This window comes from Aquarana catesbeiana, linkage group LG07 (genome assembly GCF_042186555.1).
Source record: "Aquarana catesbeiana isolate 2022-GZ linkage group LG07, ASM4218655v1, whole genome shotgun sequence".
Classification (NCBI taxonomy): domain Eukaryota; kingdom Metazoa; phylum Chordata; class Amphibia; order Anura; family Ranidae; genus Aquarana; species Aquarana catesbeiana.
The window spans coordinates 313,552,577-313,579,023 of NC_133330.1; the positions used below are offsets into that span (position 1 = coordinate 313,552,577).

Here is a 26,447-nt window from a genome sequence, read left to right on the forward strand (position 1 = left end):
TTGTGGACACCGCGCCAGTCCCGAGGAGCTGCGGGCAGGAGTTTTTAGGCGAGGCCGCAGCTTCGGCCTAGTCTGCCAGGCCGGACGCCGCGGACTAGGCCGAAGCTGCGGCCTCGCCTAAAAACTCCTGCCCGTAGCTCCTCGGGACCGGCGCGGTGAAAAAAAAATCGAAAAAAATCGATTTGCTTAAATTTTTAATCGATTTGACCTCTCAACTCGATCCAAGATTTAAATTGATTTTTTCCCCAGCCCTATGTTAGGGCACACTCTTCCTCAGCTCTCTACCCATACCTCCATATGGGCTTTTAGTTAAAAAGCTGGAGTAAGTGTCAATGGCCTTTGGGGTGTGCTGATAACAGCACTCGTGTTCCATTGGCAACTACATGTCTGTCCGCCATAATGGCAGACAGGAATTGTAGTTTATTCATTCACAGATCCCTGTGAATGAATGACACGGCTGTGTAGGGCTTCACTAGTATTTTATTCCGAATGGCGGCTACAGCGCAATCATCTAGTCCTGGGACGCCATGATATGATGGTGTCCCGTGATCGCGCCCGCTGCTGGCACACTGCTAATCACAGATTGAGGTAAAGAGCCAATCAGTGGCTCTTTACCATGTGATCAGCTGTGTCCTTTCATAGCTGATCATGGAGGTAAACAGATGCTGGTTATCGGCACTGCTATCAGCATGAGGAGAGTAGAAATGAGCCGATAACCGACTTCCCTAAAAGGGACATCTACACTGATAATTAAGGCACTGATTATTGGTGCAGTCCCACCAGTGCTGCCAATTTGTGCTGCCCATCAGTGTCTCCTATCGGTGCCCATCAGTGGCGCATATCAGTGAAGGAGAAAAATTACCTGTTTGCAAAATTTTATAACAAACTATGAAAATGTTTTTTTTTTTTTTTTTTTTTTTTTTTTATTTAGCAAAAAAAAAAACCCAGTGGTGATTACCACCAAAAGAAAGCTCTATTTGTGTGCAAAAAAAGAGATAAAAATTTAATTTGGGTACAGTGTTGCATGATCGTACAATTGTCACTCAAAGTGTGACAGCGCTGAAAATTGGTCTGGGCAGGAAAGGGGCAAAAGTGCCCAGCAAGAAATGGTTAATATGACGGTGGCTGCAGGGTAGAGGAACCTCTGTATGCTGTTATTGGGGGGGGGGGGGGATCTGGGGGTGGCCAGTGGGTGCTTTTTTTTTTACATTTTTACCTAAATGCCTTCCTTTACCTAACCTTCACCCCCTATATATGGGTGTAACATGTTTCTAAAGGGGATGCTTTGCTTATGCCTTAAACTGGCCATATACTGTTAGGTCTTCAAACAAATATTCATATGAAGATTCTCCGTACATTCGATAAGTTGATGACTTGAAAACTTGACTTGAAAGCTTCCTATGCTTTTAATATTTGACTTTGGGATAAATGACTCCCACGCCTTTCAGCTGCAGGGAGCAGAGATGGGAAAACCTGCAAAAGCTTAGATTGGAGTTATACAGGGCACTTTTCCCGCCCCCATCTAACAGAGCTGGGCGTATCACCAAGCATCAACACTGTCACATGTTCCTTCATACCTGAAAGAATCGTGTATTTCCATTATTCTGGCATCTGAGCGGAGCAATGCGGGATCAAAGGAAAGGTGAGAATTTATATAATCCCAACCACGACACTACCTGCTTGGAGTTTGCATGTTCTCCCTGTGCCTGCGTGGGTTTCCTCCGGGTACTCCGGTTTCCTCCCACACTCCAAAGACATGATGGTAGGTTAATTGGATCCTGTCTAAATTGTCCCTAGTATGTATGAATGTAAGTTAGGGACCTTAGATTGTAAGCCCCTTGAGGGTAGGGACTGATGTGAATGTACAATGTATATGTAAAGCGCTGCGTAAATTGACGGCGCTATATAAGTACCTGAAATAAATAATAATAAATAAATTTTACTTTTGGGTGAATGGGCTTTAAAGCCCATACCATTAAAGGAGAAGTACGGGCCTCAGTTATGCACTCCTGTGATCTGCCGACAGCGAGCTAAGGTCCACTATCAGCTGATGTCATTCAGCCGGTGCAGGAGCTGGATTGATCCTGACTTTTGGATGTCACTTAGCCTCGGTTCACACCAGAGGCGGCACGACTTGCAGGTCGCCTCACCGAGGCGACCTGCACACGACTGCCCGGGCGACTTGCAAAACGACTTCTGTATAGAAGTCTATGCAAGTCGCCCCAAGTCGCCCCCAAAGTCGTACAGGAACCTTTTTCTAAGTCGGAGCGACGCGGTTCCGTTGTGCTGAACGGGATGCTACTTGTCAGGTGACCTAGGTAGGGAGGGACGGGGCTGTGGGAATTGACCTGTTGAAGTAAAATTTGCTAGCAAGGCTCGATTCACATATGAGCCGCATGCGGCTCACAGCAAGGGGTCCGGTGCGTGCTAGTTCACCATTTTAGCTCCGATTTCAGCCTGAATCTTGGGTTAAATTTGGACCTGAAACAGACCAAAAGACGCTCAACGTTTTTCTGCAAAACGCACCGGACCTGCTGTGGAGATATGTGAACCGCCTCCATAGAGAGCCGTTCACAATCTCCTGCAATGGTGTGAAACCCAGCCTAAAGGCACATTGATTAGGACAGGTTCTCAGTGAATTGCGCCCCCCCCCCCAACGTTTAGTTGGGTGCAGTCCAATAGACACAAGCGTGCATTTACACCTGAGCAGAACATATTCCTAGTGATCTATTCTGCTACAAATTTTTGGTAAAAAAATCCCAATAAGCGTATATTGATTGGTTTGTGTCTACAAAGTATGGGATATATTTATGGAATTTTTATTTGTTTATTTTTTTTATACTAGTAATGGCGGCGATTAGCGACTTATAGCAGACTGCCATTTTGCAGCGGACAATTGGACACTAACTGACACTTTGCGGGAACCAGTGACACTAATACAGTGATCAGTGCTAAATATATGCACTGTCACTGTACTAATGACATTGGCTGTGAAGGGGTTAGGGTTTAAACAAAAGGGGCGATCAAAGTGTTAACTTTGTGCCTAGCCAGTGTTTTTTGTACTCTGTCCTGCTTTTACTAGAGGAAGAGATGGATTCTAGTCCTTGCTTTGCAGGAACACAGAATCCATCCATGCCTTGTTTACATAGGCAGATCCCCGTTCTGTGTGGTTTACCGGCGGACGGCGGGTGCCGGATGACAACGTGTGCCTGGCACCCGCAGATCAGCTTCTGCTGTGAATAATCACAGCAGAAGTGGCCCGCTAGTGGTGGCCCGCGCATGCCTCTGCAGGTGGAAATGCAGGATCCTGTGCAGAGCTGCCGCTCTGTAGCAGTAAGAAATATATATATATATATATATATATATATATATATATATATATATATATATATATATTTTTTGCGCGTAGGTGGTGGGCGAGGGAGAATACAAATGTGAACAGGCCAATAAAAGGAATGGGATTGTCCATGTTGAACATAGTCAGGTGTAGAGAAACAAGCTGGAGAATGGCGGCTTATCCCTATCACCTTTACTTTGCTCCGTTTTTTTTTTCTGTAGTAATTCTCTGCGTCTTGTCTTGGAATTCATTACTCACATTCTTGATGAGAGGCTTTCGGCTGTCCAACATGCTGGAAATATGAAAAATTCACTTTAATTCTTGGCAACCAATCCCCTTGTAGCTTTGATTGGTTCTGGGACAGGACTCTCAGGGCTCAGGTTTTAATTAAATGTGTAATTTCTTTTAATCATTTTGCTTCACGCCGGGAAGTCCTCCTTTGGACTTTGTCTTTTGGCCTGTGCCTACTCTTTCGTAAGGTTTGTTTAATGTGTAAAAAAATTAAAAAAATTAAAATGCCTTTTATATATATATAACTGATCACATTCCCTCGGGGGGGGGGGGGGAGGAGAAACAGTAGTGCACTGGTTTTCCCAGTGAAAGGCTGTGCAGGGGGGGGGTGGGGGTCAGGACAAGTCCGATGATTGGAGGAGAGCACGCTAGCACAGCTAGTGAACTGACCATGCCGTGCTATCATGTCTAGTGTGGTCAGCTTTTTCTTGTCTTTTTTTTTTCCCTTTTTTTTATTTTATAGGAAAGCAGAGGGACTGGCAGGAACACCAATGATTTTATAGAAAGGAAGCAATACAAAGAGAACAGGATAATTTTTCATACAAGTACATGGTACAACAGACACATATCAGGAATATAAAATGTTGGATTTACGTATTCTTTAACCTTTTCGCTGCCTGGGCCGTTTTTTTGCATTTTTTGCACACGTTAAGAAATAATTTTAAATGAGCTCCAGGCTCCCCCAAAAAATGAAAAGTCAGCTGCTACAAATACTGTAGCGAAAATGGGGGTAACTGGCGCCAAACACAGAATATCACGACTACTGACAGCCCTATGGATGATAACATGTAATCATGGGCAACATAAAATTTAAATCCGATAAGATACAATGATAAATTCTTAGGTACAACAAGTCCCAGAGTCCAATCAATGGCTAATGGTGGCAGCCGTCCTCAGAGATAAGCCAACTCTGTGAATACAAACAAAAACGGACAAACAAAGGAAGCGCCACCTGAGTGTAGTATTAAAATGCACAGTTTTACCCATGATTAAAAACACAGGACAAAAAATATTCCAAGTTTATCTGGTGCATGGAGGAGCCATTCCGATTCAACTCCATGGACATCGCGCTCACATCAGGGACACTATGACTGCTGCTGGTAGACAGAGCTGGATGGCATCCAGAGAAGTCAGAAGAGCCGCTGTGGACCGCAGGGTGGATGTGACGTCACCGAGGACGGGGAGTAACCTGGGATACACAAAGTACTTTCTACAACATCACAATAAATCCACTGCCGGCCTTAGCGTCTGGATAATTGAGGCCAGTCCGAGTAATCTTCCCCCTGGTTGAATGTTTCATACGCTTGTGCCAGTGTGAAACATTTTGGATCTATTCTGTGGGTACTCTCACAAATACTGTAGTGGCTGACTTTTAAAATAAGGACACTTGCCTGTCCAGGGATCCCGCAGTGTCCTCACCCGAAAAGTGTCTTCAGTCTGCTTCGGGTGCAGGCGCCGGCATCTCTAGTAAAGAAAACAGGAAGTGAAGCCTTGCGGCTTCACAGCCTGTTAACTACTGCGCATGCGCGAGTGGCTCTGCGCCTTGTGAATGGTCCCTTAGTCTATAAGGTGTTGTGTCTCAAGAAGACTGCAGGGGAAGGTAAGGTTCGAACTTCCAGCTCAGATCACTGCTGCAAATAAGCGGAGCTTCCTCTTTGGGTGAAACTTCACATTTAAGTTTATTGACAATAGCTTTCACTTTGTTCACATTGCATAGATTCCTGTAGGAGGTTCTGCCAATCACAGACTGTGTCACTCCCCTCCAGCTTGTGTCTATGGAGTCTATGTGCTGGGACTAACAGGGAGGTGAAGCTATCATCGGTCAACATCTTATATCTCAGCCCCATAATGTTTAGCAATATGAGGACATGAGGGGGAAGGAGGGAAGGGACTTTTATTTATTGCTGTGTATGCACCCACATGTGTGACTCTCTAGTCAGGTGGACTACATAGATAAGAAAAACGAGGAAACAAACAGCTTAGAAGGAACTGAAACTGGAGCTTGCTCAGCAGATGTGGCAACAGCTGGTGTACACAATCTCAGGCTGCAGGGGAGCACAGACAAAGAGGGATGGACAGTAAACTGCAGGTCAGCTATTTTTTTTCTTTGCAATCTACAGAAAACAAATGCTGTAGTGGCAAGGTATGAACACATGTAATATAGCACAGGGCTCAAAATTTCAAGTCCTGAGCTACTAGCCAGGCCTTAAAGGTTACTCGCCACTAGTTGCCCCACCCCTAATTCCGCCCCTAAACACGCCCTCATAAATTATCTCATGAAATTACACGTAAATTTTTTATGCAGACTTAATTTACAAAAATAAATATTAACAACAGCTTTATTAGTGCAGCCTCACCAGTGCTCATCAGCGCGGCCTCACCAGTGCTCATCAGCGCGGCCTCACCAGTGCTCATCAGCGCGGCCTCACCAGTGCTCATCAGCGCGGCCTCACCAGTGCTCATCAGCGCGGCCTCACCAGTGCCCATCAGCGCGGCCTCACCAGTGCCCATCAGCGCGGCCTCACCAGTGCCCATCAGCGCGGCCTCACCAGTGCCCATCAGCGCGGCCTCACCAGTGCCCATCAGCGCGGCCTCACCAGTGCCCATCAGCGCGGCCTCACCAGTGCCCATCAGCGCGGCCTCACCAGTGCCCATCAGCGCGGCCTCACCAGTGCCCATCAGCGCGGCCTCACCAGTGCCCATCAGCGCGGCCTCACCAGTGCCCATCAGCGCGGCCTCACCAGTGCCCATCAGCGCGGCCTCACCAGTGCCCATCAGCGCGGCCTCACCAGTGCCCATCAGCGCGGCCTCACCAGTGCCCATCAGCGCGGCCTCACCAGTGCCCATCAGCGCGGCCTCACCTGTGCCCATCAGCGCGGCCTCACCTGTGCCCATCAGCGCGGCCTCACCTGTGCCCATCAGCGCGCCCTCACCTGTGCCCATCAGCGCGGCCTCACCTGTGCCCATCAGCGCGGCCTCACCTGTGCCCACCAATGCGGCGTGTCCAGTGCCCACCAATGCGGCGTGTCCAGTGCCCACCAATGCGGTGTGACCAGTGCCCATCAATGCAGCCTCACCTGTGATTTGGGTTAATGACACTTTAACTGCTGTTTTAACTTTTTCTCGTTAGAGTTACTACAAAACATGAACAGTTGGTGGGACCTGAGTAAAGTCTCACTAGATTCTAGCTAGTAGTAGTTAGTCACATTCAACTGGACTTGTTCTTTAATTTTGAAAGATGTTTTGTAGCTTATCCAAGCCACTTCTTCAGTTCTCGTGATCGTCAGGATATTACTCCAGCATTTATATTTATACAGGTAGCACCAACACCTTGATACAATCCTAAACCAAACAGTGTAGCCCTAATAATAAAGAAAATATGCAGTTAGCAGGTAAACTCATACAATATACCCCATGGTATGTAGTGCAAAAACACCACTTCTCGGTGGGAGGGCGTACATGGACGTCCTCCCGTTTCAGTGGTTATACAGGGATGATGCCTGCACCTACAGGCATCATCCCGGTATTGATCTTTTCAGCCCGCAATTCCCTGCACTGTAAGAACAATCATAGTGGCTCATAGCGTTCAGCCGCTTGATTGTTCTTACAGGTGGCGGGGGGGGTTGTTCACCATAGAGAATACCGGTGACCAGATAGTCCTCGGCAGTCTCTATGACTCTCGGAGGCCTGGGCGTGACATTATGACATCATGTCCAGCCTGGCAATTGTAAATACTGCCGTGTACTTGGCTGGAAAGCCGAGATCGTTTTTTTTTTTGTTTTTTTTATCTCAGGCTTCCCAGCCTGGAGGAGAAATGTGGGGAAAGTGTAAAAATAAAAAAAATTTAATAAAATAAACAGTAATAAAAAAATTTTTTTAAGTGCCCCGTCCCCACGTGCTCGCACGCAGAATGTACATATGTACATCGCGCCCACATATGTAAACAGCATTCAGTCCACACATGTGAGGTATTGCCGCGAACGTTAGCGCGAGAGCAACAATTCTATCCCAAGGCCTCCTCTGTAACTCTAAACAGGTAACCTATAAAGAATTTTAAATTGTTGCCTATGGAGATTTTTAAGTACCAAAGTTTGACACCATTCCACGAGTGTGCGCAATTTTAACGTGTGACATGTTTGGTATCTATTTACTCGGCGTAACATCATTTTTCACATTATACAAAAAAATTGGGCTAACTTTGTTTGTTTTTGGTTTTTTTTATTCATGAAACAGTTAAAAAAAAATGTGTATGTGTGTATTATATATATATATATATATATATATATATATAATATGTGTGTGTTTGGCTGAAGCCATTTATTATCAATTAACTGTGTTTACTCTTTTTAAATCGTAATGGCAACAGAAACTACCCAAATGACCCTGATCAAAAGTTTACATACCCCAGTTCTTAATACTGTGTATTGCCCCCTTTAACATCAATGACAGCTTGAAGTATTTGGTGGTATTTGTGGATGAGGCTCTTTTTCTTCTCGGATGGTAAAGCTGCCCATTCGTCTTGGCAAAAAGCCTCCAGTTCCTGTAAATTCTTGGGCTGTCTTGCATGAAATGCACGTTTGAGATCTCCCCAGAGTGGCTCAATGATATTGAGGTCAGGAGACTGAGATGGCCACTCCAGAACCTTCACTTTATTCTGCTGTAGCCAATGACAGGTCAACTTGGCCTTGTGTTTTGGATCATTGTCATGTTGGAATGTCCAAGTACGTCCCATGTGCAGCTTCCTGGCTGATGAATGCAAATGTTCCTCCAGTATTTTTTGATAACATACTGCATTCATCTTGCCAACAATTTTGACCAAATTTCCTGTGACTTTGTAGCTCACACATCCCTAGAACATCAGCGATCCACCTCTGTACCTTTCATCATAGGCTTTCTTCTGGCGACTCAACCATGCAGCCCATTTTTCTTCAAGTACCTCCTATTGTGCATCTTGAAACAGCCACACCACATTTCAGAGAGTCCTGTATTTCATCTGAAGTTATTATTATATATATATATATATGTGTGTGTGTGTAGCACCCTCTAGCAGAAGGTAGGTGCTAGTAAGGGTTGTTTTAGGTTTGTTCAGCACAGGCAAATTTAGGCAGGCCTATGCTGCAAGCTAAGCCTGTCTGTTTTGATCTTGGGGCTGGGAGTGGTTAGAGTAGCAGTGGGTGTGACCACCTGTGCTCCAGTCTGAGGCGCCTCCCCTGCTTCCAGGGAGAATGTTCTGTAAGAGGAGGCTGGGCCTAGAGCTGGAGTGGTAGGCAGCCCATGTGGGAGCCCTGACCAATCCCTAACTGGCATTGGCAGGGGGCGGGCCTCCTATATATGCTGAGGTCACATGCAGCTGGGGAGGAGTAGTCGACTGGGTGATGTGAGGAATGGAGTGCTAGACAGCCACAGGAGCACACCCCCATCTGGGGGGGTGGGGGGGGTGGGGGGACATTGCCTTTACACGGTCACTGGCAATGTCTCTGTCACCACACGGTCAGTGGCAGGGAACTCCTGGAGCAGAGGGGCAGGAGAAGCTGTCGGAACGCATGGTCCGGGAAAGTTCCTCATTAAGGACTCAGAGCTGGAAGGTTGGAAGGTTAGTGAGTGTTACCACAGTGGATGGCTGAAGGATGTGCCAGGGATTCTGTAAGGCAACTCTGCTTTTACACGGTCACTAGCAGAGTCTTTATCATGCACACGGTGGATGGTGAAGAGTCCTGGATCAGAGAAGAGACTGGGGATTTGTGTGTCAAATCAGTGTGGCCGGGGAACACATGATTTGCAAGTTGGACTGGCTGGGAGCAGTAGTCCATTTCCTAGAAGATAGACTTTAACCTGCTAGGCCTCCGGGGAGAGGTTCTGCAGGCCTCAGGCCTAGTAGCAGCAAGTCACCAGAGCCAGTAGAGGGGCTTATTCAGAGTGAGTTCTTCATACCTATTAGAAGAGGATGTGTTATACCCTAATGTAATTACAAGTTGTGCAGGAGGAAACCAAGAGTGCAAGGAAAAGCAAGTTTGGGCAGGTGGTGAAGAGAACTAAGACCATTACTTTTACATGGTCAAAAGTGATGTTTCTGTTCCCTGTTTCTGATGGATGGAGAACTCCTAGTAACAGCAGTCTGCATGGAGATTGTTCATGCATCCTTTCCAGAGACAATGAAGTCTGGCAGTGGGGTGATTTGACAGATTGTTAGTCAGTAGTGCTAACACCATGGCTATATATATATATATATCTCCAAAACCAAGGTAAGAGTCTGAAGAGATGTGAATTTCCCCCCCCACCCCACAAAAAAAAGGGGAGAACTTCTTGAGGGTCAGTCAGAGTGGGAGATAGGAAGCCTACAGATCCCAGATAACAGGCATGTCACACCACCTCAGTGAAAGCAGATATGGGCTTACCAGAACTAAATGACCACTAGAATATAATGGTCAAAGATGCTTAGACCACTCCAGGTGGTTATCACTTCCCCATAGCCAGCAATCTGATCATCAAAACGGGGTAAGATATCGTCAGAGCAATGGATCTCCCAAGCCTCCACTATGCAAAAATGCCAGTGCCCATACCTGTTGATCAAGAAACCGTTCAATTGTCACACCACAATAAAAGGGGAAAAAAAGACACTCCCCATAGTGAAGATCCGCAATTAAAAGCAAAATTGTATTGGGCATATGCATTTACACAAGTAGGATAATATGTAGCACTTCTAACATGTAAAAACAACCATCCGCTGGAGAAACAAAAGTGCATGCGATCAGTTGCACATGTGTGTTTGGCGTGTGTCCCGGCTCCGCCCTGTGTGTTTTGTCGTCTTGGGCTTGAGACACACGTCGCCACCATGCAATTATATAGAGGATCGCACAGAGATACAATCACCATGTCATGGATCAAGCCAGATGTTAATTGTCCAAGAACAGGATAGGAGGTGTGAATGTTGTGGAACCATCAGACAGTCCTAACAGACTATGATAAGAACTCTCCTGTCTTTTGCCCAATGTTTAATAATGTTCTCTTTTCATATTGCAGATTGAGAGGCTGTGGACTCTAAAATGACCTCGCTGGCATGTGAATGTCCCCATTTAGAATCTGTGGGCGAGGTGACAAAAGAAGAACTAATTCAGAAGTCACACGTAAGTGCATTCTGGCCAGGGGCATCATAGGAGAATGTTCAAAAATATATATCCATGGGATGATTGGGTATTTTCTTTTTTTGTGTATATGGTTGCTTAACCACTCCAGCCCCGGACCATTTGGCTGCCCAAAGACCAGAGCGTTTTATGCAATTCGGCACTGCGTCGCTTTAACTGACAATTGCACGGTCGTGCAACATGGTTCCCAAACAAAATTGACGTCCTTTTTTCCCAACAAATAGAGCTTTCTTTTGGTGGTATTTGGTCACCTCTGCGGTTTTTATTTTTTGCGCTATAAACAAAAAAAGACCGACAATTTTGAAAAAAAACGCAATATTTTTTACTTTTTGCCATAATAAATATCCCCAAAACAATATATAAAAAACACTTTTTTCCTCAGTTTAGGCCGATAAGGATTCTTCTACGTATTTTTGGTAAAAAAAAATCGAAATAAGCGTATATATATATATATATATATATATATATATATATATATATATATATATATTTTTTTTTTTTTATTAGTAATGGCGGTGATCTGCGATTTTTATCGTGACTGCGACATTATGGCGGACACTTTTGGCGCTATTTTGGGACCATTCACATTTATACAGCGATCAGTGCGATTAAAAATGCACTGATTACTGTGTAAATGTGACTGGCAGTGAAGGGGGTAACCACTAGGGGGCGCTGTAGGGGTTAAGTGTGTCCTAGGGAGTGATTCTAACACTGGGGGGATGGGCCACGCGTGACACGACACTGATCACCGCTCCCTGTGATCAGTGTCACTAGGCAGAATGGGGAAATGCATGTTTACATCAGCATCTCCCCGTTCTTCCTCTCCGTGAGACGATCGCTGGTATCCCCGCGGACATTGAGTGCGCGGGACCCGCGATCACACTCACGGAGATCGCGGCAGGGTCGCTCCTGAGACCACATGTCGGCAAATTTAAAGAGATGTACCTGTAGGCCTATTTGCCTGTCCATGCCATTCTACCGACGTAATTGTTCGTGCGGCGGTCGGCCAGCGGTTAATGTTCTTGTGCTTTTTTCTGTGTATTAAACCAGTAGCACATACTGTTCTTTTTGCTACTTTGCTAGGTAAATATTTAGCAGAACTGCCTGCATTGTAGTGTGGGAGCCGGTTCAGTGTTCTGCATTAATAAATTCCTGACATGTCACGATGTACAAAAGTAGATTTATGCTGTACCTGAAGTCCTTAATTTTATCATTAAAAAGCAAACCTTGAGCTGTAATCAGCAGACTTTGCCTAGGTTGCATGTATGTTGAAGTATTTCCTCACCTCCACCCCAGGGATCAGACTATACATTGTAATTCTGTAGCAAGTCACCTGGTGAGAGGTTGCAGCAGGGGCTTGTTGCTGTCAGACATTTTTGAACACAACCAGGAACTGCACAGGCACCAGGATTTACAAGATTGTGTCATCTCTGAGCCATGCCATGCACTCAAAATGAAGACCGCAGCTTGACTTTTTGGGGGCCATGTCAGCTGTATAGCTCCTGGATTTTATTCATCCCTGAATTAAAGAGCACTTTCCAATACAAGTTCGATGTATTGTGATGAAGAGTGGGTTAAAAAAGGCGCTTAGTGTATTGTTTTAAAACATAGCTGCCCCTTTAAGAAAGTGTAAACACTGAACCATATAAAAAAAATCAAATGTAAAGGTGTTGTAGCTATAAACATACAAAATAAATGTGAACAATATTAACCACTTCCATACCGGGCCATGGTAAAATGACGGGCGCAGGAACCCATCCTCCCTCCGGGTGGACGTCATATAACGTCCTCGGCTTCCCGGCATTGTGGAGCGCGCGCGCTGCATCACTGGCGACCCTATGCACGTGCCCGGCGGCCGCGATGTCCGCCGGGCACCCGCGATTGCTCATCACAGAGCAGGGATGTGAATCTGTGTGTGTAAACACACAGATCCACGTCCTGTCAGGGGAGAGGTGAACTGATCGTATGTTCCTTGTATTTAGGAACAGTGATCGGTCTCCTCCCCTCATCAGTCCCCTCCCCCCACAGTTAGAATCACTCCCTAGGACACACATTTAACCCCTTCAGCGCCCCCTAGTGTTAACCCCTTCCCTGCCAGTGACGTTTATACAGTAATCAGTACATTTTTATAGCACTGATCGCTTTATAAATGTCAATGATCCCAAAATCGTGTCAAAAGTGTCCGATCTGTCTGCCGCAGTGTCGCAGTCACAATAAAAAACGCAGATCACCGCCATTAGTAGTAAAAAAATAATAATAAAAATGACATAAAACTATCCCCTATTTTGTAAACAATATAACTTTTGCGCAAACCAATCAATATACGCTTATTGCTTTTTTTTTTTTTTTTTTTTTTTTTTTTAATTACCAAAAATATGTAGAAGAATACATATCGGCCTAAACTGAGGGAAAAAAAGTTTTTTTTTTTAAAAAAATGTGATATTTATTATAGCAAAAAGTAATAAATATTGTGTTTTTATCAAACTTTTTTTTTTTACGGTTTATAGCGCAAAAAATAAAAAACGCAAAGGTGATCAAATACCACCAAAAGAAAGCTCTATTTGTGGGGAAAAAAATTATCAAAATTTAATTTGGGTAAAACATCGCATGACCGCGCAATTGTTATTCAAATTGTGACAGCGCTGAAAGCTGAAAATTGGCCTGGGCAGGAAGGGGGTGAAAATGTCCTGTATTGAAGTGGTTAAGAAAAGCATATGGTGATTGAAAAAGCAAATAAATATATGAAGTCCAAAGTGACAATTCCAACACCATAAATAAATGAAATCTTCTGGTTTGATGTTCCTTCAAATAAAAGCTTCACCACGAGCGCTCATGAGGTAGATGGCAACTCACTCAATATACGCTTATTGCATTTTTTTTTTTTACCAAAAATATGTAGAAGAACACATAACGGCCTAAACTGAGGAAGAAATTATTTTTTTTAATATATTTTTTGGGGATATTTATTATAGCAAAAAGTAAAAAATATTGCTTTTTGTTCAAAATTGTTGCTCTTTTTTTGTTTATAGCGCAAAAGTAAAAACGGCAGAGGTGATCAAATACCACCAAAAGAAAGCTCTATTTGTGGGGAAAAAAAGGACGTCAATTTTGTTTAGGTGCAACGTGGCACGGCCGCGCAATTGTCACGCAGTGCCGAATCGCAAAAAATGCTCTGGACAGGAAGGGGGTAAATACTTCCGGGGCTGAAGTGGTTAAACATTTTTTTATTAAATCATACTACACCATAAGAGATCTTTTTGTGTCCCCTTGGTGGAGTCTGTTCCCTTATCCTCAGCTGCCATCTGGAGGGGGTCACTCAGTGGAGAGATGCATACCCTAGGATTCCTCTGCTCCATTCAACTTAAGCACATTTTGACCTACTGTATAAAGTGGTCAGACACCTTTTGGTGAGTTGCCATCTACCTCATGAGCACTCGTGGTGAAGCATTTATTTGAAGGAACATCAAACCAGAAGATTTAGTTTATTTATGGTGTTGGGATTGGAACTTTATATATTTATTTGCTTATTCAATCACCATATGCTTTTTCTTAATATTGTTCACATTCACAAGTTCAATGTATTGTATAATTAATTGTCAATGCATACATAGTATGCTCTTACTGTGATAATACAAGGACTGTGTTGAAAGTATTGCAATAGTGGGCATATCTTCTTTTAATAAAAAAAACAAAAAAACTTACATAGGTCATTCAAATTTTATATGTTGGTAAAGTAATAGGGCGTACACACGGTCGGACTTTGTTCGGACATTCCGACAACAAAATCCTAGGATTTTTTCCCGACAGATGTTGGCTCAATCTTGTCTTGCATACACACGGTCACACAAAGTTGTCGGAAAATCCGATCGTTCTAAACGCGGCGACGTAAAACACGTACGTCGGGACTATAAACGGGGCAGTGGCCAATAGCTTTCATCTCTTTATTTAATCTGAGCATGCGTGGCACTTTGTCCGTCGGATTTGTGTACACACGATCGGAATTTCCGACAACGGATCTTGTTGTCGGAAAATTTTATCTCCTGCTCTCCAACTTTGTGTGTCGGAAAATCCGAGGGAAAATGTCCGATGGAGCCCACACACGGTTGGAATTTCCGACAACACACTCCGATCGGACATTTTCCATCGGAAAATCCGACCGTGTGTACGGGGCATAACTCTTTCTCTATAGTATCAGTTTCTTTTTCATTGCAGGTAACTAATGGATTCCAAGCAGAAGCAACTTGCTGACATTGAGTTCATGATGAAGGAAGGGTACTGGCTGTCTGACACCATTGACAAGAGCAATGTCTTCTCATTGGGAACTTTAGTCAATGGTGTCCTCTCTGGAAACATTCTGTAGCCTTCTGAGGATGTCAGACAGCCTGCACCCCTTCTCCATCGAGAACTAAATGACGGCATGTTGCTTTTGCTTGGAATCCATTAATTACCTGCAATGAAAAAAGAAGAAAAGTTACTATAGAAGAACGGTTACTCTACTAACATGTGAAATTTGAATGACCTAGTAAGAATAAGTTAAAGAATATGTAAACCCAACATTTCATATTCCCGACATGTGCCTGCTGTACCATGTACTTGTAAAAGTATCCTGTTCTCTTTGTATTGCTTCCTTTGTGTGAAATCCCTGGTTCATGCCAGTCCCCCTGCTTTCCTATTAAAAGAGAAGTATTGGATTATTTATTTATTTTTTTTAGAGAATCATGCTTACCTAGGTGGATGCTACATCTGTAAGTCACCAGTTCTCTGCTCTGCCCTCCCACGCTCACTGGAGCACTGAGCTGTGGAGGGGGCGGGAGGGGCCAGCTCATGCTCACAGCGACATGCTGAGAGGCTGAGCTGGATGTCAGTCCAGGGATATGGTTTCGATCCTTCCTAAGCCTGGGCCGGCTCTGTGACGTCAGCAGACAGCGGACTTCCGCCCATTGTCTGCTGAAAATGAGTCACATGAGTGCAGAACGAACTGCACTCCTGTGCACCACAGGAGAAGTACAACCAAACGAGCTGACACCCCCCCCCCCTTACAGCCATTCACTGGGAAGGTTAGTGGGCTGCTGTTTCTCCTCCCCCAGCTCTCTGTTCTCAGCTACATAAGGAGCTTGGAGATTATGTAATTACTTATAAAATAGGGGGAAAAAGATATTTATAGAGTTTTTTTTTTAAATCCATATACAAGTGTTTTACCCTTCATTTTGATTTTAACCTTTTGACGCTTGCGCCTCCTGCCCCTTTAAGAGGTTTAGGATGCCTGGAGGCAGTGTGGGGTTTATGATCATGTGACCGCCGTGATCATGTGACTGCCATGATCAGAAAGCTTCCGATAGCAAGTAGGGATTGGGAACTTTGCGTTAGCTGCCGGTAACTGTGCCAGGAGCGCACATCACGCAAATATGTGCCAAGGCCCACCCACCATGAAGCCTCATATTTGCGTTCAGCCGGCACCAAGGGGTTAAACTAGATGGGTTCTTTTACAAGGTGAGGATTTACATACACTTTAAAAAAGATATGCCCACTTTAGCATTACTTTCTGGAAACCCCTCGTATATTGCATACAACAGATAAATCCATTGAACATCTGTAAATGTACAGAAGAACCAGCAGTAATGGTTATGTATGTTTGTTTCCTGCATGTATAGATGATGTACTTGATTCCATTTTTAAGGTATAGAAATTTTTAAAAGTGTCATAGTACAGTGGGTGTCCATATTGTTTATCTGTTACTGTGTCAAAGCAAGCCAATAGTACCTTGGATGAGGTGGAGACTGTGATATAATTGTCCCTCTTCTCCACCTCATCCAATCAAGGAATTTCTTATATTCATTACAGAAAGATTAAAGCCACTTACACAGGAAGATGAAACCTGGACAATTGCTCCTATCACTGTAGGTTGGCTAACTACTACTTCGTTTCTCTGCTATAAGCATGAGACACTACTGACAATTTTTCCTGACACCAAGAGAAAAGTGGTGACGGGGGAGGGACCTGCAGTTGATTGACAACCTCAACTCTGTTTCTGTGTGAAAGGGGGGAGGTGCCACCTCCCTCCTCTCCCCTCCCCATTCCCCCTCCCTAGCCTCCCCCCTCCCTAGCCTCCCCCCTCCCTAGCCTCCCCCCTCCTTAGCCTCCCCCCTCCCTAGCCTCCCCCCTCCCTAACCTCCCCCCTCCTTAGCCTCCCCCCTCCCTAGCCTCCCCCCTCCCTGTCCCTCCTCCCCCTCCCTCCTTTCCCCTCCATTCAGCTCTCAGAGCTCTCCTCACTGACTTAACTTCAGCTCTCCGCCCCCTGGTTTTCATAGTTGAGAAATTTTGTGTAAACTCTGCATTTTGAATGAATGTAGGGGAAGTATGGCTGCAAATAAACAGGTACAGTTGATATAGAAGGATTTGTTTCATCTCTGTGTATCACCTGAGGTTAGTCACTTCACTGGGGTATTACAACCACTTTAACCACTTGCCGACCATCTGCCACAGTTGTACTGCGGCAGAATGGCACGGCTGGGCGCAACAACGTTATGTAACGTCTCTTCGCCCTGCTCGCCCACGGAGCCGATGCGAGTGCCCGGCGGTGGCGATCACCGCCGGGTTCCCGCGATCGCTCGGGGCACATGGAGAACTGGGATCTGTGTGTGTAAACCCACAGTTTCCGGTTCTGAGGGGAGAAGTGACAGATCGTCTGTTCATACAGAGTATGAACAGCGATCTATCTCTTTCTCTACACAGTCCCCTCCCCCCTTCAGTTAGAACACACAATAGGGAACACATTAACCGCTTGATTGCCCCCTAGTGGTTAACCCCTGCACTGCCAGTGACATTTTTACAGTAATCAATGCATTTTTATAGCACTGATCGCTGTAAAAATGCCAGTGGTCCCAAAAATGTGTCAAAATTGTCCGACGTGTCCGCCATAATGTCGCAGTGCCGATAAAAAATGCAGATCACCGCCATTACTAATAAAAAAAATTAATAATAAAAATGCCATATAACTATGCCTTATTTTGTAGATGCTATAACTTTTGCGCAAACCAATCAATATACGTTTATTGCCATTTTTTAAAAAAAAATTTTTAACCAAAAATATGTAGAAGAATACATATCGGCCTAAACTGAGGGAAAAAAAAATCTTTTTTTAATATATTTTTGGAGGATATTTATTATAGCAAAAAGTAAAAATAATGCGTTTTTTTTTTTTCTTCAAAATTTCGCTCTTTTTTTGTTTATAGCGCAAAAAATAAAAACCGCAGAGGTGCTCAAATACCACCAAAAGAAAGCTCTATTTGTGGGGAAAAAAGGACGTCAAATTTGTTTGGGTGCAACGTTGCATCGACCTCGCAATTGTCAGTTAAAGCGACGCAGTGCTGAATTACAAAAAGTGCTCTGGTCAGGAAGGGGGTAAAATCTTCCGGGGCTGAAGCGGTTCATTTTGTTCTGGGAAGGGGCATTCCCATCATGATGCCAGAACACAGTGTTGTATACTGTATGTAGATGAGGCTACATATAGTTTATACATTGTGCCCAGTGGGTGTACCTGTTAGTGTAGAAAATAGTTTGTTTGGGCCAGCTTGGTCCAAATGAACTACTTAAAGGGACAGAAAAGGTGGAGATCAACTTTATGGCAAAATTATTTTTTCCAGAGCTTAAATCTACTTTTTTTTTTTTTTTTTGGCATGTACAACATTTTGTTAGGAGGTTAAAATGTGGATGAATTTGGTGTAATGTTGATGATTTGAGATACTCAGTGTTGAGCCTATCAAACCTTACTTCTTTACAGGCTACATTCATATACAGATTTGCGCTAATATTAAAAAAAAAAAAATTATAATCAAACACCAGTGATAGAAATACAAGTCCAAATGTGATGAAAGGTGATGTGATGAAATAAGCCGGGCAAGTAGCAGAAACCCGTCCTTCCAGGATTCAAGAAGCGTGGTGATGTTGGCGCGCTTCTCAAACCCCAGAAGAACAGGTTGCTGCTATCTGGCCGACCAGCTTGTTTTTTCCAATGCGCATATATATTCTTCTTGATGTAAGTGCAATATTCTATATCCTCTAAATAAAGTTTTTAGGGATTTTATATCATGACGAGCCTTTTGTATTTTGGGGGATCTCCTGTGATATCTGGATAGTGGGTTCTTGTGCCCAAAGAGGTTCCTCGGACGGTTAAAGGCCCTGGCTGGGTTTAGAGCCACAAGCTTCGCTGACTTTCCGCGATAGGAGGTTGGTGCAAACTGGTAAGCGAGCACTCTGCTTATGGCGGAGGTGATAGTTGAAGGATCACACACTACGAGTTGGCGGATGGTGCGGATACTGTTAAAGAAACTTGTATTCTTATCACTGGTGATTGATTATAATTGTTTGTATTTAATTTTTTTAATATTAGCGCAAATCTGTATATGAATGTATGATTTGGGACTGTGCTATTTCTCATAGAGTTTTCAGCTTTTTAATTATTTCATTTAGATTAGCGCAGTTTTTACCATGTTTGATTCTTTATAGGCTAGTCTGCTAATATTTACACAAGTCTTGATATGGCAGTAAATGTAATTTTCATAGTACATATGAACCTCCATCAATAGAACCAAGAGCAATATCTCACTCCCATAGTCCTCCACCCTTAAAGAAGGGTAAAAATCATTGTTCAGTACCCCAAGGACGCAAGTGCATTTAGCACTTGGCACCATTCTGACCTGTCCTGTGGTGCATGCTTGACACATGTCTACATTTTTACAGTTTTTACACATACCTATCCTCTGAAGAAGACCCATTGGGGTCGAAACGCGTCAGGATCTCACACAACCAACATCTTTGTGCTATTGTATTACTGTTGCCTGTGATGTAATTGTATTGTACACTGTCCTCTGTTATTGGCATTGTTTCCTATTTTCATCCTTGGATTTAAGTCTATGTCCCAAATTCTTTGTTGTCAGTACTTGCTGTATTAACCAAATTAAAATGGCCATCACAACACCTTTTTGTATTTTGTGTTTCATATACCATTGGCTGCATTAAAGCCCCACTAGGGGGATTTTCTGTTTTTTAATTCTATATTTGGGGTGTGCAGCCTCCCTGTCCGTACTCTAGAGTGTCCTTTTTTCTTACTGACCTGTCCTGTGGTTTCTTAGCTAGCACGGTTGGGAGTGCCCCCCACCCCCAGTGCTGTTTTTCAGGAATTCAGCAACTTTGCAAAAAGTGCAGTACAATTAGGTCCATGGCACCTCCATCCGGCTGTGAGAGGAGAGAAGCACACAGAGCAGCTATGCCCGCCTCTCCCCTCCTTCTGCCCATTCACAGAAGCCTTTGTATTTTTTGAATGAGCTGACATAATACAAAAGCTTCTGTGAATGGGCAGAAGGAGGGGAGGGGCAGACATAGCAGTTCCAGGGACTCTGCTCTTGATGGAACTGAGACCACAGTGGGCAGGATTAGCACAATAAACTTGTTAGATATGAATATTAGGCCTCATGTACACTGCTGCTGGTAAACGGACGTTCAGAGGCAGTTGGATACTTTTTTCAACACATTGAACTCCAATGTTATCTTATGTGTACATGTACACAGGTTCATTTAATGTCGCTTTTAGGCAGTTGCGTTTTATAGGCTTTTCTTTGAAGGCAAAAAAGTGAGTTCAGACGCTGAAATTTCCGATGCCAAACACGGGTAACTCGCATTTAGCCGCGTTTCGTTTACAGGCATTTTTCAATTTTTGGCTTTTTAAAAAAAAAAAACAAATGCTTTTTCTTTCTCGTACATCACAGGACACAGAGCCTCAGTAATTACTGATGGGTTATATAGGGTATCACTAGGTGATTGGACACTGGCACACCCTAAACAGGAAGTTCAACCCGCTATATAATCCCTCCCTGTACAGGGATACCTCAGTTTTTTCGCCAGTGTCTTAGGTGTTGGTCCTCTTGGGCAGTGCATCACCGGGCCTCTATGGCTCAAATCTGCAAAGCCGCAACCTGGTCTTCAGTCCATACATTCACCAAATTTTATCAGGTGGATGTGGGAAGGCATGAGGATATCGCCTTTGGGCGTAGTGTGCTACAGGCAGCGGTACGAGGTCCTCAGGTCTGATTAAACCCTACGTTGTGTGGTCCCTTCCCCTCAAATAGCATTGCTCTGGGACGTCCCATCAGTAATTACTGAGGCTCTGTGTCCCGTGATGTACGAGAAAGAAAATAGGATTTTTTATAACAGCTTACCTGTAAAATCCTTTTCTTTTGATGTACATCATGGGACACAGAGGTCCCGCCCCTCTTCTAATACACTTATATTGCTTTGCCACAAAACTGAGGTATCCCTGTAAGGGGAGGGATTATATAGGGGGTTGAACTTCCTGTTTAGGGTGTGCCAGTGTCCAATCACCTAGTGATACCTATATAACCCATCAGTAATTACTGAGGCTCTGTGTCCCGTGATGTACATCAAAAGAAAAGGATTTTACAGGTAAGCTGTTAGAAAAAATTCCTATTGTTCAAATGCTTCTAAACGCAAACGCGGCATGTAAATGCGGCAAAACGGACGTTTTAAACGTGGGTTACTATCTGTCAAGGTAAATTGTTCAGGAGAGGTTGTAAAAACGTCCCGTGTATATTAAGCCTTAGAGATAAGCCTCCCAGGCGGCAGGCACCTCATAACTCTTGGTATGCCTGCAGTTTTTAAAAGCAGCTGAATTTTTGGAATTCAGCTGTAACCATGCTGTTCAGCAGGAGATGATTATAGACAACAGACAGACATGACAGGTAGTGAAATTCAATTTTCATTGCTTTGGGCTATTATATTTTCTATGAGTAGCTATGATGATTGCTTTTGTCCACTTGCAGTTGAGGATCTCCTACAAGTTGGAAAGTGTATGGAGAGCTTCTGGCACTTATTACAGTCGCCTAAAGTAGCTCTAAAGGACTTGATAATCATCCAAGTGTTGCATTAGTCCATCGTTTTTTTTTTTTTTGTTTTTTTTTGACTGTGTAGCACAGTACAGCCCATAGCAATAGAAAAAATGTTTTTTACTGTCATGTTGCCTGTCTATAGTTCTCTAAACCTGAGACTGTAATGTTTATAGAGAATATGAAGAGATGACGTTGATTTTGTACTCCCTACATACTAGTGCAAGGACAGAACTAATAATCAGGGCTGTGGGTATGCGAATTACTGCTTCTTGACCGAGGATTCTGAATTGGTCACCTGGCTTTGTGACAGGTCCTCTTTAGTCTTGCCTGGCGTGTGACACGGCGTCGCACCATGTATCAGTGTAAACAAGCATGCTATAACTGCAGCATTTTTCTCATAACATTTCTCTAAACCGCAGCTGTCAGGAGCTCTGAGCTTCCACACGTGCCAATTTCCAGCTATGCAGGCAATTTCCTGCCTTTACTTCTGCACTGAAGTATAATTCAGCTCTGCATCAATTTTTAATCTTAGCATTTTTATCTCCACAACAGAGATGGCGGAACGTGCAGGGTTGCAGTTGTGCGGGTGAAAGCCGGGTTATGTTAGGCCCCCGAGCGCAACATGTTATTCCAGCTGGGGGTGAAAGATTTAAAAATGACAATGATTCTCCTCTAATTGTCTTCTCTTGATGTTGTGTATAGGGAAGCTGCCTGGACTGCAAAGTCAGAGGACCAAACCTTTGGGCTTGTTTAGAGGTAAGAATGGTCAGGAACAATTGTTACAGATGGCTATACATTTCCCTGTGCTGGATGCTGTAGACTGATCACTCTTTCTTTTGACAGAATGGCTGTTCTTACATTGGCTGTGGGGAATCTCACGTGGACCATAGCACCACTCATTCTCAGGTCAGTGTTTTCCATACACCTATGGCACTTTCTATCTGTTATGTCGGTGTAAACAGCACACTTAGACATCAAAAGGCTATGTTTCCCTGGGTTCAAGCCCAGCTCTGGCCAAGTCTGAGTTTTTTATATATATATATATATATATACACACACACACACACACACACACACACACACACACACACACACACTATATTGTATTGGGACGCCTGCCTTTACACGCACATGAACTTTAATGGCATCCCAGTCTTAGTCCGTAGGGTTCAATATTGCGTTGGCCCACCCTTTGCAGCTATAACAGCTTCAACTCTTCTGGGAAGGCTAGAAAAAAAAACAAACAAAACTACCCCTATCATTACACAGGCTCTATTATTGCACAGGACCCCTCCCCCATACTACCCCCATTATTACACAACGCCTTCCCCATACTACCCCCATCATTACACAGGTTCCCCCTCCCATACTACCACCATAATTGCACAGGATCCCCCTCCAATACGTACCCCTTCATTATGCAGGACCCCTTCTCCCTTACTACCCCCATCATAGCACAGGATCCCCCTCCCATACTACCCCCATCATTACGCAGGACCCATTTCCCCATATTACCACATTATTATGCAGGATCCCCTCCCCCATAATACCCCCATTATTATGCTGGATCCCCTGTCCCATACTAACTCCATTAATACACAGGATCCTTCCTCCATACTACCCCTATCATTACACAGGACCCCTTTCCCTTTCTCCACAGACCCCTGCATTGCCCCCTCCCCCAGTGGTCTCCTTGATAGTGTCCAGATGATGTCAGGTGAATGCCAAGCACACCCCACCAAACCCTCTGGCGAAGAGGTTGAGAGGGGTTGGTGTGACTGTACCTGGGACTGACGGGTGCTCTCCCGAGACAAGGTTTACTTTACCGAGCTGGCCAATCACCGCACAGGCTGCAGACATAACACCCAATCACCAGCGCCCCAACTTTCAATTCCACCCTAATCTCCTGAGTGATAGCCAAATCCACTTCTCAAGTATTTGTGGGCAGCATGCGCTCAAGGTGCAGCTGCTTTGGGCCCCACAACATAGACTGGGCTCAGGGCAGCTGCCCCTTTTACCCCATGTTTAAAGACTGCCCTGCTTTTCACTGATGTAAATGTATAGGTGTGTAGCAAAAAAAAAAAAAAATAACAGTAATAAGGTAGCCTTCTGCTGTAGGAGCTTTCATACTGCCCTGAAATACCTGCCAGGTTGGGCAGCCAACATCTGCCTAGGCCCATGCTCTGTCCAGGATGACCTGCTAAATAACATGGTCTGCATTGTATGACTCTGGCCAGACAAGATTCCCATCTCCGTAAAGATTTGTAGCAAGTCTGTTGCAATTTACATGCTGAAATTACAGTCAGTAATTACACAGTCAGTATAAGTGCAGAAACATTGTTGTCAGGGAACCAACTTGTTTAGGCATTTTATCAGGAAGCCAAGGTCACTGAAGAGCTAAAACTAGTTGAAGGCAACCTTCAGAAATAGCAAATGTAGAGTGATGCAGAGGAGAGATAACTGCATAACTACAAGAGAGATACTACATAAATATTTCCAAAATAAAAAATAGTTCTGTAGTTACTGGTATTAAACACATGTAGACATCTAATGCCCTGGTGCCCAACCTACTGCCCTTTGGTGGTTTGAATTGTGTCCCTTGGGCCCCAGCAGTCAGTAGTCAGAGTACTGATTTGTCAGGTCTCCCTGGTTGCATGTGTCCCTGGTATCTGATTGTCCCCTACAGCATGGCTTTACTCTCCAACCACCCCTGTAGAACAGATCCTCTCTATTTCCTGTAGTATTTTATAGCATTACATAAATGTACAATATAAATTTATACGAGCCCCTTTGAAGACATCAAGGCTGCATTTAAAGCCCTCTCTACCTTAGAGGTTGACAACCACTGATGTAATGGACGCAATGCAATTGTGCTAAAGTGAAAAAGCTTGGCTTTGTACTTTGTACTGTGATTATGGATTGGACCTTTGTCACACATAAAACTGTGCTGTGCAGCTCCCTCTTCCATCTCAGTCCCAGTTTCAGCAGGGAACCTGCAATGAGTAGAGCTGAGAATTCTTGGCTTGCACATTTACATGTGTATCCGCACCCCCTTAGGAGCTGCAGATGAAGTTGGATTCCCCACCCTGCACAGCCAGCCACACCAAATTTTTATAGGCAGTCCAGTCAGGGGACAGTCCGTGACGTTGTTTTTGTTATTTATTGAGGGTTTATAACGTGGATAGGGATGGGAGGTTATGGGATGCCCACTTGACTTAGCAAAACTTCGGCAACAACTTCTGGGACATTTTCCTATATGCAGTCTATATACAGTCTCCTCACTTTCCTCCTGCACACACTTGCATGCTGGCTCCAGTGGAATTACTGTAGGTGGAACTGACAGGCTCACAGTCAGTAAGCAATAGCCTTTGTAGCAATATACAGTGATCAGCTTGTACTCCTTCTCCTGTGGCTAGTGATCCCAGCTCTTCAGGCACTGCCAACCCACCTGGCTGCAGCTGCCCCTTTCACTAGACCCCCCAGGCTAACTTTTCCACATCAGTCCTCCAGACTGACTCTTCGCCAGCCCACCCGGCTAACTCACAGGAGATCTTCTGGGGAAGGATGAAGGCTTGGCCCACCACTGTCTTTGGGGAGAACTGGCTACATGTGGCAGTCTCCCCCCTTGAAGGTCCCCAGTACTGCTGATCTACTCACTGTCCTCTCTCTTCTTGCTCCTGGGGGGGGGGGGTCACACACCTGGGGGCCACTGACAGCCTCCTCAGCATTATATATCCATCTTCCACCTGACTGCCCTGCTGGCATGGCCCATGCTTATTTATGACTTAAGTTCTGCCCCTGCCAGCCCACTCCTGGGGATTGTCCGAGGCCTCATAAATATTCCAGGCAGCTCCTCCTAACCTCCTGCCCACTAGCTCTAGAAGTTTCTACAACCTTCTAGACCAGGAAGAGGCACCAGAGGAGCTGTTAGGATGAGCCATCCATCCCTGAGTCACTTAACACTGACCCAGATTCAGGCTTAGCCCTGAGCGAAACAAAATTTACCTACTCTAACACTAACACTAACACTAACTACTAACTACTAGCACAACACGGATCAGCAGATGTTGTTCTCAGAAGCCCAGTAACTGATGTCCGATACTACTGCTATTGTTGACTGAAAACCAGAAGCCATGGACAGGTAAACAGTGTATCCATAGCAAGGCATGCCTCGCACTGCTTGTTGGGAACAGCCTTTGCACAACAAGGCATTTCATGGTACCATTTAATTGCAGTCACTATCCAATTATGATGCAAGTACAAAGAAGAAAAAACTGCAGGCAGGAAGGACAAATGCCTTCTCCCTGTTTCCCGTTCTTCTAGATTGCCCTGGGAGCCCTGAAAACCAGAGAGGTCTGTTGTAGAAATATGACCAGCTGATGTGTACAGGGGCTGTGGTCCACCTCCCAAACCTCACTGCTAACCTATCTTTGTGATGGATGATGGGGGTGGACCTGGACTCGCAACCACAAGAGCTGGTTGCTATTTACAGAGCTCCCCCAGATTTCTGAGATCCCAAGGTGCTGTATGAGAAAGTAGATTGAGCCCACTTAACATAATTTAACAACCATAAGTTTTAAACAACTGTAAGTTTGGCCTAAAGCCACAGTTCTAATCACCACGGCCATACCAGTCGCAGGACACAGTCCTCAATCTCCATCTCTGCAGGCACAGCTGCACAAAATTAATGAACAGGAAGAGCTCTGCACAGTCTCCCTGTTCATTTATAGGCTGGAGCATAGTAGACATAGTTTGCTATGCTTCAGTTATGAATGA

General features: G+C 44.5%; 1 protein-coding gene across 1 annotated transcript in view; it reads left to right on the forward strand.

Moving 5' to 3' along the window:
* The window catches only part of USP33 (ubiquitin specific peptidase 33), a 126,576-nt gene that overhangs the window by 17,293 nt on the left and 82,836 nt on the right, over window positions 1-26,447 (forward strand). The window contains exons 2-4 of the mRNA XM_073593709.1: window positions 10,649-10,752; window positions 22,374-22,427; window positions 22,515-22,577. Of these exons, the coding sequence (XP_073449810.1) occupies window positions 10,672-10,752; window positions 22,374-22,427; window positions 22,515-22,577 (198 nt within the window). The 5' untranslated portion in view covers window positions 10,649-10,671. The remainder of the gene's footprint in view (window positions 1-10,648; window positions 10,753-22,373; window positions 22,428-22,514; window positions 22,578-26,447) is intronic.